This window comes from Macrobrachium nipponense, chromosome 35 (assembly GCF_015104395.2).
Source record: "Macrobrachium nipponense isolate FS-2020 chromosome 35, ASM1510439v2, whole genome shotgun sequence".
NCBI lineage: Eukaryota > Metazoa > Arthropoda > Malacostraca > Decapoda > Palaemonidae > Macrobrachium > Macrobrachium nipponense.
Window position 1 is genome coordinate 18,591,240 of NC_061096.1, and position 14,456 is coordinate 18,605,695.

The window sequence follows — 14,456 nt, forward strand, 5'->3', positions numbered from 1 at the left end:
CGTAAGTGATCTTTGCCCCATTAAGGATGTTGGTGCTCATGTTATGCATGTTTTAATGTTCATAATGTTGGTTAGGCCTAGGGGTTGCTGTCATTCTGCATTATGTAGTTACAATCCAGACATTATAGAAGATTGTGATCAAAATATGTAGAGTTGGTAAATGCTGGATGGAGACTTCATCATTTTTACATTTCATCACAGAGGGTAAGGGTGACTTCATTTTCTCTGTTATCTCAAGTAACTTCTATATTATCAAGAGTGTAAATATACAAGAATTGTTTGGAGGAGAAGATTCTTCCAATGCTGTATTTATGATTAGTAATAAAGTTGAACAGGCAAGAGGGTAAACCAGCAGTTAAAGTGCCACTACAATTTATGTTTTGAAAGTATTTAAGTGGCTGGCTTTTTTTTAAGTAAGAGGCTTACATAATTTATGATGAGCCTAGTTGCTTGACTGCTTAATTCCTTTTTCAGGTTCCAGGTTACAACAAATTTCCCAAGGCAAGTTGTCCCATGTGAGCCTACTGAAGCAGCTCCTCAGCCTCCAACATTCAAAGAATTTAGTTTGCCTCGCAGAAGTATGCTGTTTGTCTCAGATTTAGATGCATAAACATATTCTTGAGGTATGGCATATTCAGTATTGTACAAGTGATTGTATTGGTTTTGTAATTGGAGGATATGTCATGATATATGAAGTTGGTTAAGTGATGAAATTTTGTATGTTTTGTAAAGTGTGAGGCTGTTTTTATTTTTTCTTACTTTTCATTTCAAAGTAGTTACTTGGTTAGATTATTAAATTTGCAGTGAGGAAGTATCGTGGAAAGGTAGCTTTGCTGCCTATAGTACATACATGCATTAATGTTGTTGCACTTTGTATTTATTTTTACATATGTAATATGAAATGCAGTAGAATCTCTCAATATTAGACTTCCAGTGATAGATATGTTAGATAACAGCAGTGTCTACTACTGGGCAAGTGGGCATGGTAAGAGATATCCCTAAATAGTTGTGGATGGGGCAAGATGAAGTTGGTGTAATTGAGCAGTGTGTATGAAATGAGAGATGTAAAGGCTATGCTTAGTTCTGTTTTTTTGACATGTAACCTGTACAGTACCACTTTGTCCAAGCATCCACTGCTTATTATCTATATCAGTCATCATAGAGATGTGAAAATCAGTCGTTGGATTGCTTGTATAATTTTATGGTAAAGAGCAAATTTTATTTTATGCATCCTTTGTTATTGTTGTGTCCTTTTGATACTGTTTTTGCATTTTTTCTTTTTACATCTACACTTTATTCCTTCTATTCTTATGTATGTTTATTGACTGTAATGAAATATTTTTTTATTATAGTCCTTTTTTTCCCAGTTGGTGGCTTTCCTTCTGCAGGTAGACTGCAATATCTGACATAGGGCATAAGGAAACACTTGTAATTTAATTACTGTGATCCCACTACCCATGTATAATTGCTACTCTTAATTTAAGCTTATTTTATCTGTGATCATGCTGAGCTGATATACATATAGCCAAAACTGAGGCTTATTGAACTAAAAGATTATATTTTTAAAAGGACTTTGTAGTCTTTGGACAGACACTGCATAGTCCACTTGTAAATGGAAAGCAGTCAGCAAGGAAAATTGGAGAATGCTTGATGTAAGGTAATGCAGCAGAAAAATATATCATCTTAAACAGTACTACCTTCTGAGTAGGATTTACAAAAATATTTTTGTTATTATATTATTATTATTATTATTAAAGTAGTTTAAATAAGATTTCATAGTTATAGGCTTTCATAGAGTTTGCCTTGTAGTAATAAATAAAATAAAAGTCTTTAAATTTTTAGTTTTACACTTTGTTCTCTAAACTCTTCAGTGAAAGCTAAACAAACTTCTGGATTCTTTCAGCCAAACTTTACTTTTGCTTTTCAAATAGCATTTCTCCTTATAAACAGAAATTATGCAATATATTGTGCCTCTCCCAGTGGAATCGTTGATTGCAATAATTATTGGCCAATCTCCATTTCTGTGGTGCTCTCTAAGGTTGCTGAAAGTTGATTTTAAAGTCCTATATTTGTAACATGAATTTTGGCTATAATACGTATAAACTTTGTAACATAGATAACAGGAGCTAAGGCTGTTCATGTCATTCCATTTATTTTATTTTTCTCAGCAATCAGAAATAAGATTTAGTATTTTTTAGTGAACCAGATCTGTTTTGTTTGGTGTTTCAATGGGCAGTGTTCTGGGACTATATTTGGGGTAGTTTTATATTTTATTAATGATTGTGATTGTTGGGTAAGAAAAGTCAGTTTATTATGCATGATGCTACTCTGTATATGCAGTTATATTCTCCAATGTAAAATGCTCTGTATATGCAGTTATATTCTCCCAAATGTAAAATGGAGTAGCTGGTAGCCTTTACAGATATCTAAGAAGGATAAAAGTAATGTGTTAGATAGTTGTTTGTGGGGTTGAACTCGAGCTAAATTAAAAGCTTGCTGATGTACTTTGTATAGCTAACAGCGTATTCTGAAGATCTGACAATACTTGATGTTACCTCATACTGCTTTTTTTCTCTGTTTTTCACAGAATACAAAATATGTACAATCTAACACTGCCTGAAAACTGGGTATTATTCGTAAGATATTATGAATCACTAGAAGAGTTGGTTGCTATTATTGCCATACTCTTTAGATTTTTTATTCAGCCATTGTTGGAACATTTTGTTTGGATGTTCATAGCCATCTATGATCTTTATCTAAACAAAACAGCTGAAACTGGGCTTTTTGTGTTTTTCTAAAATTGTTATTATGATTTTGACCATTACAGGGGTTTGCTGTTTGGCCCTCTTACATATAGTACAACAGAGAATATTCAATAGTGTTGATTGTGTATTTTGCAGAGCACCAGCATCTGTATTCTTTTTTGGTTATGTTATCAAGCTGGTACCAGAAGTCTTTAAGTGCCATGCATCATCACCTAATTTTTTCTGACTTATATTTGTTATTAAATTTATAATTCTGGCCATTATAATTTATGTCATGTTTTGTGAAAAAATCTCACATTCCTAAGTACAAATAGTTAGTATTTCAGACATACAAGTTAGAAAATGGTGTCCCATAAAGAAATATTTTAAGTAGCACACTTCAATTTAGGACATTACTAATCAGTTGCCAAGTGGAATTATTAAGTTTATACATACATGAATAAATTTCCTTTATTACATTCTGTTAGAGCTATGACACTTGGTATACTCCTACACATAAGTATATAACTGGGTTGTGTCAATAGACTTGCAATTTTCTGCTGAAAAAAAGTAGTAATGTTTTATAAATGACAGAAATAGAATTACCTTATAACAGTGGTATGTACTTGAAAAAAGAAACAATGTGAAACTGATTAGTTAAAATGAAACTCTTGGGCATAATCCTCATTATTTGAAGTGGAAAATACACTTTCTAAGCATAAAAGCTGAAGTTACAATGTGTTAAGCTATATAATAAAAAGGATATCACAACTTAAGAAGCTGTCAGATCAACCTTGATATATAAAGAAAATTTTTCTTTTTCTTTCATGGCCTATAAACCTGATATATGACTAAGGATCAGACACAGCATTGACTTAGTTCCAGTTCATGATGGAGTCAGTTTTACATTTGAGTTTTTAAGTCTTTTCCAAATAAATCCTAACATGGCAAAAGTGGTTAATATATAGTATCTATATAATTTATCCACTTTAAAGTAGTAACCAGTTGAATTACAGTAGAAATCCAGGTAGATAGGTCACATAAATGGTTTGCTACTTACTGATTGTGAAATTTACTCACTGCCATAAAGCCCTTTAAAAAAATTAGGTTTGATAATACTGTAGTTAATGTTGTTAGTTAATACTGTAGTATGGTTAGAGTTTAGTAGTTCTTTTTGTGCTTTTAGAGTTGTTAAACTGTATGTTCAATGCTAGGAAGACCATGACATTATGAGGAGTAGATTAAGGAAGAAGAATTCAAGCAGTTAAATTCTCCAAGAATAAGAAAGTTGATGTTGTGGCTCTGTGAAGTATAAGTAAGGGTTTGGTTAATCTTAAGCTTTTCAGTCAAAAGACATTTGAAAATCAGTCATTCATAACTATTCACTGTTGGAATCAACAAAATTTTTTTTTGAGTAAATGTGAACATGTGAACCTAATGTGTCATCCAATACTAGAACCCCCCTTATCCTTGATTATATATTAAACTTACGGACACAACTGTACTCTATCCAAATATTTTGAATATACCCTTGATCATTATAAGCATCATATAGAAAGATATGAAGTAAAAACACAAATACGTGGTTTACATTGATGTCTCCAAGTCATCATTTGGGGTAGGATTTGCAGCAATTTTGTCTAATAACACAAGCCGTCCTCTTTACATAGCTATGCTTTAGTTTCCACAGCAGAACAATCTGCAATATGATCGGCTGTTAAATTGGTAAAAACATTCCACACACAAAATTGCCATTTTCAGTTTCTCTAGAGTCCTTCAAGTTTACTTGTTAATGGATTATTTTAAGCACCTATAAATGCTGGCCTGTGTTTGGTCCCAGTGATGTAGGGATTAAATGAAGTGAAGATGCTGATGAAGCTGCAATTAATAGGACTAGTTCAAATACATCTGTTCCATCATCTTCAGTGTATGGCAGTCTATTTAACATTGAAACAGACAATACTACCATTTAAAAAAGAATAAGGCTTTTGGTGGAATTTGGTATTCATTCTAAATAGATTGCCACTTTGAAAGTACTGTAGTAATATTCTAATAATTATTCTATCTCCTAATAGGTTACATCCATTTTACATATGGCTAGTTGATTAATAGGATCAATCCCAAGATTCATAAGATTTATAATCAAACATATACATACTGTATTTTATGATAGTCTAGTTTTCAGTCAACAGCATGTTCAAGTTTTTGAGAGAAATTTTGTCAGAATCTTTCTGTATTTTGATTTTATCTTATGAGAATTTAAGGAGTATTAAATAAAATTAATACATATATTTATTTAAGAACAGAATCTACAGGCCAGCGCTATGAAAGCTTAGTATGTTATTTTGGTGAGATGATTAAATGGTTTATTAGTTGTAAGTGATAATTTTTTGTATTATTTTCATGTACAGATATTCTCTTATACACTAGAAGCTTGTTTTGCAAGTTAAATGCATTTTAGGCTTGTTACATGAAGATTTTTGGTAATTTTGAATAGTAATGATAATACAATGATAATTGAAGTGTTTATGTGTATGGTTAAAAGGAAAAAATGTTGAATAGCAATGATAATTGAAGAGTTTTATGTGGTAATGGGGTCTGTTAGTGGGAGATTCTACTGTATATAAATGAAACATTCTTTAAAGAAGCAAATTCTTAAAGTCAAATTTTATCAAATATTGACTAAAAATATTAGGAAACCAAAGGATGCTATTCTTATGGTAGATTTTTTTATACTGTGCTGTTGATCTTTTTAAGTATAAAATTTACACATTTGTTTATATATGCTGAAAAACTTGTATGTTTTACATCGTAATTTATTTTTTATCTTTTCTAGCCTCAGGAGTAGTTTAGTTTTTCAGTCAGTGGGCTGTTCAATTGTCAGTCACCAGTGTACATTTTGTTTTATTTTTTCTCTTCATTGCAATGTGGTTGAATTTTTGGGGTGTAGGATTTAAGGATTCTCAGTAGAGATTCATAATTATTTTGAAATATGACATCTGAAGACACAGATTCAGTAATAAGCATCCTATTTAAGGCAAAATGTACACCAGTGGTACATGGACAGGTTAAAAAAAATAAGGAAGGAAAGAGGGAATATGTCATTCATGGAGAAGAATCCCACTAGATGTGATTCCCATAGTTATTAAGTTTTATTGTACCTCATTTCCTGGCTTACAGAACAATCAAAGAATTTGTGTCTGTTGTAGAGTATTGCACTGGACTATTAATGGTTTTTGTTTATATTGAGCAAATTCAGTTTCAGGCTTTCCTCATGGACAATATGTCTTTCATTCATACGTTAATTGAAACTTGTGAAAGGAGTTACATTTGCTGCATGATGATGATAGTAATAAGAAAGTTTATATATCTTGGTAACAGAGATAATAGGAACTTTGAAAGTTACAACTTTTAGTAATAATAGCCTTAGGATCTTTCATTTAAGAAATTGAGTCCATTATGAAAATATTTAGATTTTTATTTCAAATTTGAAGCTATTTTCTATAATTTTTTTTTTTTACAAAATTCTCAGACTTAGCTTATGTCCAGAGTATCCTCTGCATCAGGGGTTGGATAACAAAGATATTTTATGTTGCAGTTAATAATATGTGCTGTAATATTCGAGTTCTAGATAGTCAAACAATGCTGCTAATAAAACCATATGAACAGTTATATGATGAGTTTATACATCTGCTTCTTGAATTATATGCAGGTAATTTTCCATTTTTCTGGCTTCAAATGTTCTATTCTTTTTAAGTAGGGTTTCAAGTCTACTGTACCACAAGGTATGGAGGTATAATTATGTGGTCTTGGGTCAATACTTCATGATAAAAATGTAAGCTAGTTTAAAGTCTCTCAAAGATGCCATTTATTAAGTTATTATTGGAAGGTGACAGCCCTCAACTAAGTAAAGTTTGAAAATTGATAGTATCACCATTCATTAACTTTTAATGATGCAGAAATTTACTAATTACTATTAGGAGGCAAGTCTGTTATTTATCATGTATTAGAACAGATTGCACTTTTTAGTGCATTTTCTTCACAATTTGACAAATCTCTGAAAAGAAAAAGTATTGAGGATTTTATATATAACTGGCTTTGTAAGATATAAAAATGCTTACAGATAGAAAGTTAAAGAACCTGGCTTAGGGTACAGCAGGAATTTTCTGTCCATCCTGCTGCTATAATCTGTTGTAGTGTATCATATAGCTGTGCTTTTACAAGACCTTCCTATCCTGCTTTCTGACAGTACAGTACAGTCTTTGGTTGTTCACAAAGGATTTATTTCAAGAGTTTATTGCCTATATGTGAAATATTCTGTTGAATTGTACTAAATAAAATCACCTGTAATTGGTAATACATTATTTGTAACAATTCTCATTCAGTAATATCATGGACAATTTTTTTCCCTCCCAGTTGAAATTAAGCCTTCTCTCTTTGCTTGTAACATTAGTATAAATCAATTTTTGAAATGTATAGGATTACAAAAAAAATATTAGTGTTATGTAATTTTGTTATATTTGATATCAGTGGCTTGTTGTTAAAGAAGAAATATTCCTGGTTATGCAGTTATTAATAGACACTGAGTGGAGCTCAGTAGGGGAGAGAATATTCTGTTTTGGTTTATATATCTGAATCACTGATGTGTTATTGCAATGATTTGAATTTATATTGAGCAATTACATTTCCTATGCATACATGGTCTTTACATGGTCTGTTTTCTTGATAGCAACCTCAAAATTTTTCTTATATTTAAAAAAAAGTCATTATCTGTGAATTATATAGTATGCTATATGACTAGTCTGTTTTATACAGTTTGGTCTGCTACCTGGAATTTCTGATTCATCAATAACACACTCGCCCTACAACATATGAGTTCACTTATGCTTTCAGCTGAACATGATCTTGAAAGTCTAGAGGAATGACCAGCAGCTTTAAGTACTACATTGTAAACATGAGCAAGTCCTATGGGTTCCTGAATAGGAGTTCATTGATAACAACTACATTGCATATCCACTCAGAAAGGGAATTTTTTCTGCTAAATCTTTAAAAAGATTTATCAATATCACCAAAAACAGTGAATGCTTTGTGTTATTTAAAGTCGTGCATTTTTAATCGAAGTAGCCAATGGAAATGTTATAAAAATTTACTCTTGAGGTCTCTATGAATGTGGAAAAAAAGGTGAAAACTGGCAGAGAGTTTTATTTGTGATCAAGTATAGTATCTGTGGAATTTCAAAAAACTTTTGTGAGTTTCCAAATCCTTTAGCTTAGATGTCTGGAAAACTGCAGTGCCATCACTGAAAACAACAACCAGGAACTGTTCTCAAAAGGTAAAATGCAGGGAAGAGAAGTCCAAGTACACTAGGAACTACTTTGGTACTGTAGATACGATCATCTGTGTTCCAAAGGACAACTGAAAGAATGAGAAAGAATACTATCTGGGCAGGAGCAGCACCGACAGCACACACACATTTGGGAGAGAGACAGTTGTGGCCTAAAGCATAAGCTGAAAGAGAAGACTATATAGACTTCTGCAAATCCAATGTCAAAGCCAGGGAGGATGAAGTATCACTGGAAGGTACGACACAGCGACAAAGCACACACACCCGAACCAAAATAAACTGCCTGAACTCGGTTTGTTGGGTATCGCTCTGATGGCGAGCAGTCTTCCTCCAGTCACTATGTATTCTTCCACCCAAAGTCCTTGTAAGGTAGAAAAAACTGAGAAACTGTACATGCAAAAAGAGGGAAGTAACTTCATCAAGGAAAGCTTCTCTGGACTTCTCGTTCTTCAAAACATGAACTGTAACATCAATTTCCGCTTTTTCCTCATGTCAAGGGAGAGGAGGAATAAATGCTGGGAGACAACCAGAGGTCTGTTACAACAGGTTACAAAACCACCACACTGTAGCAAGAGAACCATCCTCGGTCTCATTGCCTCTCAAGCTCTGTGTCATCTGAATTACTTAAAAAATCGTTGCAACATTCCAAGTCGAAAGAAAACCTGCTTGTTCAGAGAGAAAATACTACAGAACCAAAAAAAAACAGAATTTAGAATAAGGATATTCGATGTATGGAAGGTGTCAAAGGCTTAACTACCAGATTGTGGTGTTCAATTTGTCTTGGAGAAAAATGTTGAATAGCAAGGGAGAGAAGACCTATGTACTTTTAGTATGAGTTTGTGGTTGAACTGTGCATATGTGCATGGATATGAAAAATCCTTCACCATTATGTTCTTAAAATATATATGGAAGTTTGATGGCAAGCCTTCTGCCCATTGGAATTCAGGTTAACTGATATGAGTGAGGCCTCATCTGAGTTCAATTAACTGAAGACCTTAAAGTCACCAAGGGCTGTTTTATATGCAATGGCTCGCTTACAAGGTATGACTAGTCCAGAAAAAAATTGGTCTCCTCCACTGGTGCTTGATACCAGGTGTGGCTGCTTTGGTCATGTCCGGATACGACTATGTCTGTTGGCATCGTGGATGCTGTTGCATATTCAGGTTTCCTCAAGGGATTTGAGAATAGGTGAAAGTCTTAACAGTGATGAATTTTTAGTCAGGAGAGGCTGATTGAGCTCTGCAACTAGTCTAGGGAAACATCACTGTGACATGGGTATGTCAGCATCTGAAGAAATGGTCATGATTGGAATAGCATCAATCTCATACAGCAAGGACTGTTGTAGTAGTAGCTTCAATCTCTGGTACAGCTAATACTGTTGTAGTAACAATCACAGGAAGAGGATCCCTCTCAGTCGGAGGCATGGCTGAAGGAATCACATCTGCAGAAAAGGTTGTGGCCCGTGCATGTGTCAAGCAGGCAGCCAAAAGACAAGTTGATTGCATGGGTAAAGCAGTTGACAAGTTGATTAGTCAGTGGGCAAGACATGTGAAGCTGTTGGCATGCTAGTCAGCAGCAACAACTTTGGCAGTGGGTGCAGGTTGAGTTGCAGGAGAAATCAAAGATGGCTGATATCAGAGGACTGGCATTCCTTCACCTTGGTCAGTGGCAAAAAGGACTTAGTTGCCAACTTAATGATTGAAGAAGATGAAACGCTGATGCAGATAAAACATAAGATGAATAAGTGGCCCTCCTTGACCTCTTTACCTTAAAGGCCAGATGGCCTGCTTAGCTTTTCCTGTTATGTCTAGAGTAGCTGAAGGTAACATTCGTAGTTGTTGTCCTTAGTATGAAAGCTTGCTAGATTATTTTATTGTGGAAAGAATCATGTCTGGACGAGAGACTGTTTATTGGACTCCTGGGTACCTGTTGCATATTCAGGTTTCCTCAAGGGGTTCGAGAACAGATCACAGTCTTGACAGTGACTGGTTTCAAGAAGCTGGGAGAGGCTGATCTCAGTAACTAGAGCTGGAAAGGAATTAGTCTGGGGAAACATCACTCTGACATGGGTATGTTAGCATCTGAAGAAATAGTCATGATTGGTACAGTGTCAATCTCTGGTACAAAAAGTACTGTTGTAGTAACTGTCACTGGAAGATGAGTCCTCTCAGTAAGGGGCACAGATAAGGGAATCGCGTCTGTCATCCGACTCAATTGCATAATGTCAAACATGAAAACAGTCACCACAGGTTTTCATCACATCTGCAGAAAGTGTTGTGGAAAGAGCATATGTTGAGCAGGCAGCCAAGACACAAGTTGAGTGCACAGGTGAAACAGTTGATGAATGAGAAGCTAGTTAGCAGCAACAACTTGGACAGTGAGCACAGGGGAAGTTGCAGGCCAAGCTATCAAAAAGCAAGAGAGCTCAAAGTTGGCTTTTCTACGAGGACTGGCATGACTTCACCTTGGTCAGTGGCGACAAAGACTGTTGAAGACTTGAAGACTGAAGGAGAGGTCATAAGTGGCACTGCTTAACCTTCTCACCTTGAGGCCAAATGTGGCTGCTTAGCTTTTCCTGTCATGTCTCTAGAGCAGCTGAAGGTAACATACTCGTTTAGTTTTAGTCATAAATATGAAACATTGCTATATTTTTCTGTGGAAAGAGTAATGATCATGTCTGGAAAAGTGTTTGTTGGCCTTATGGGTGCTTATTGCATATTCAGGTTTCCTCAAAGGATTTAAGGATAAATCACAGTCCCAGTTTTAAGAAGTCAGGAGTGGTTGATCTCAGCAAAAAGATCTGGAAAGGAATGTCTTTAGCCTGGGGAAACATCACTGTCATCTGACCTATAATAATGCCAAGACATGAAAAGTCTTCTTGGCAGAACTTTGTGGGACTTCTCACCAGTCATAGAAACATCTGCAGAAAGGGTTGTGGGCAGAGCATGTGAAGCTGGTGGCATGCTAGTCAGCAGCAACAACTTGGTAGTGGGCACAGGTGGAGTTGTAGGCCAAGCTGTCAAAATACAGGAGAGCTCAAAAATGGCTTTGATATCTGATGATTGGCATTCCTTTATCTTGGTCAGTGGCAAAGGGGAGAATTCCTGATTTTATGGTTGAAGACTGAAGCAGGCAGAATGTAAGTCGGAAGTGGCACTCTTTGATCATCTTGCCTTGGACATCCTCCTTTGCACATAGCATAACTAGTTGTTGGGGACCATTTGCTCTATGTCTCGCATGTGAGAATTGGCAAACAAAGCAGTTTCAAATAATTTGAGGATCTCTGTTGGTGGGTGATATGCATGCATAACAAGCTGGATAAGGAAAATAGTTTTTCAAATCAGACTCAGCAGCATTTGTAACAGACATACTAATAGATAAATGTTGGTACAAAAAAAACAGCCCTCCAAAAGTTGAGACAGTGAGAAAACCAAGAAGGAAAGCTCAGTAAAATATACCACACAATATAAATTGTAAAGCCAGCTAAACACCAAATATTACCTACAATTTACCCCCCCAAAAAAAATCTTTCAAACACAAACCAGATGAGCTAAACATACAACACTTGCCAGTCATTACAGGTTCGTAAGTGAGAAGGGGGCTAGCACAAGGGTGATTTCATTTCCAAGTACTAATTAGGTAATGGTTTGTTGGTTGAAAACTTAGCACACCCTTTCCCAAAAACAATAAGTGATGAACAATCTTGAAATTAGTATGCACAAAACATGGAAATTGCAAATTAAAGAGAGCATTCTGTAAAAGTGCTAAATTCTTTTGGCGAATAAAAGGTAAAACTTAAGTTAGATCCACAATAAATCTGGCATTCCAAAAGAGGGCATATTAAGAACTATAGTACCTGCTCAAGCCAGATATCACACCTCCATAATATGCCATGTGTAAATGAAAAATGTTGAAATGAATGGTAATTTGTACAGAATGAATTATGAATTCTTAGCTTTGGTGTAGCAATCTGCATCAGAGTAAACATCTGGGAACAATAAGCAGGTTCATGAAAGGTGAACTAAATGCTGGGGACACCTGAGGATCCAAATTGGGCTTGTGTGTGTATATTAAGTTTGGTAAACCTCTGAACATTGTGGGAAAGTGACTAGACATACATATTATAAAATAGTATGTATGTCTGTTCTCAAGTGGCATTCAGCCCATTCAGTTCCAAATGCCAGAGTACAACAGGCTAACTAACCATTGCAGCAGTAAGGTATGGGTATAAATCCATAAGCTGGTTTCCTGTTCACGCTGATATGATCATAGACTGCTCATATAGCAGCAAAGCTCGATCAACAACAATCAGATCACTGATAAGCATTTCTCCTGTAAAGGATTTTAAAAGTACTGTATTACTATCAAACATTAATTAATGCATCTTCATGGAATGAAAAATCTAAATGGCAAGTGCTGAGAAACATTAATGAAATGTAATTATGGAATTCATTTAAAAAATCACAGAAGAAATGAGCTGTAGCTTAGAAAACATGGTGTTCACCCTCCCTCTCCCTCTTTATAATACATTAGTTCAACACTATCTGAACTTTTTTTTTTTTTTTTTTTTTTTTTTTTTTTTTTTTTTTTTTTTTTTTGTTTTTTTTTTTTTTTTTTTTTTTTTTTTTTTTTTTTTTATCTATATTGCATGCACAATGATTTTGTAGTTTTGGAAAAACGTAAGGGGCTTGCTGTTTTATGGAGCTAGGAATAACTTGGGAAGAGTGAGTTAGAACTATAGCAGACTGAGCTATATTCTTCAAGGAGCAAAGTCTGTTCCACTTTTGACCTCCCTACTTCCTATCCCTCCCAGTTACAGGTAATTGTAAGGTAAGTTAGCATAACATTCATTTAAAAAATGTACACTATAGCTCACTATGTGATTTATGTTCTTTTTGATCAGTTTTACATATTCCATAATAGGCATGACCAGAAGACTTGAATCTGAAAATTGTGTGAATTTTAAAAAATTTTCGGTCAAATTCATTTTTGTACATTAACCTTTCCAATTGTGGTGTGATAATATGTTAGCATTTTTTAGCTAATACTGTAGTGAATTTAGACATGGACAAATTATAATAGGGAGATTAAAAAGAAAATTTCTATATTCTCTTAAAAAGAAAATTTTATATTCTCTACATTTTTATAGCAAGTATGATGCTTATTTTATGGCACTCCGCTGAAACGTACTACCCAGTGTGTAGCCTACTTGTAGCTTGCTTGATTGATTTTTAATTGTGGTAGAAAATTTTATAGGGTAATTTCACAATACTTTGAACATTAATACTGTACGTACTGTGTATATATTCATGCGATGTTAAGCCGTGATTGTTCTTTATTCAGTATGCATAGTAATATTTGTGAACTTGGAAGGTTAAAAAAAAATGTTTGGAAAAGTTTTGAATGGTATTTTTCCATTTCATTTAATTTCATGGGGTTTTTCTTATAATACTGATACTAATTCAGTACATAGTAATAGTACCGAGAATAACATTGGGAAAAAGTAAGAAATTAAATCAGATTGACCTCGAGCATATGACCCACAGGCAGATTAAAGAATTTGATATTGATAAAATTATTATTATAATACGTACTGTGGCTGTTATAATATTGCTCTCACATTGTGCACTGAAGCTTTGAAATATACAAATTTTTGTTTGTCGAAAAAAAGGATTTTTTTTATGAACTAAGAAATTTTAAAAAGTATTTTTTAATATTTTTCAAATATCTCCACTTACAGAATCAAGTGCATTCACACTTAAAAGTTAGAACAAAGTGGAAACTAACCCCAAGATGAGTATTTGAAAAGTAAAAAAAAAAAAAAAATTGCCTCATCATGCAAACATATTTATATACGCATAAATTTAGAAACAAGAAGCAAGGTTAATATAATTTATTACAACCAGAATGTTACCTTTGTCATTTAATTATGTATTTTAGCTTCCACTCATAATTGCTTATATATCATGAAAAGGAATCATATTATAAAATGGTACTATACTATCTGAAGTAATTAGTAGGCTATATTTAACACTGCTATAGTAACCCTGTACTAGTTGATCAGTAGGAGGGCTTAAGATGAGAAGTCTTTAAAGAAGTACAGAAATCCGGGTGAAAGATTACATTACAATATGTAGTCAAAGTACAGTTTTGTAATATTGTTGATTGTGGAAATATGACACTTGCCAAATATTGTGCCTGTTGCATGGTCCAAAACTTAGATATGGCTGTAATTTTGAGTAGTATTTATTTGTGTAAACTGGTATGAATCCTTGTGCGGGTTACTACTTATAGTAATATGCCTTGGGAGTTAACAGAAGGTTGTTTGCAGCATCCCTTTGGCCCTTAAGTGTATTGAATAGTTGTCC

At 34.1% G+C, this 14,456-nt stretch overlaps 1 protein-coding gene across 1 annotated transcript in view; it reads left to right on the plus strand.

The window, feature by feature from the left end:
• The window catches only part of LOC135208451 (FAS-associated factor 2-like), a 116,640-nt gene extending 109,188 nt beyond the window's left edge, over positions 1-7,452 (plus strand). The window contains 1 exon segment of the mRNA XM_064240642.1: positions 475-7,452. Within this exon segment, the coding sequence (XP_064096712.1) occupies positions 475-610 (136 nt within the window). The 3' untranslated portion in view covers positions 611-7,452.
• The last annotated feature ends 7,004 nt before the right edge of the window (positions 7,453-14,456 follow it).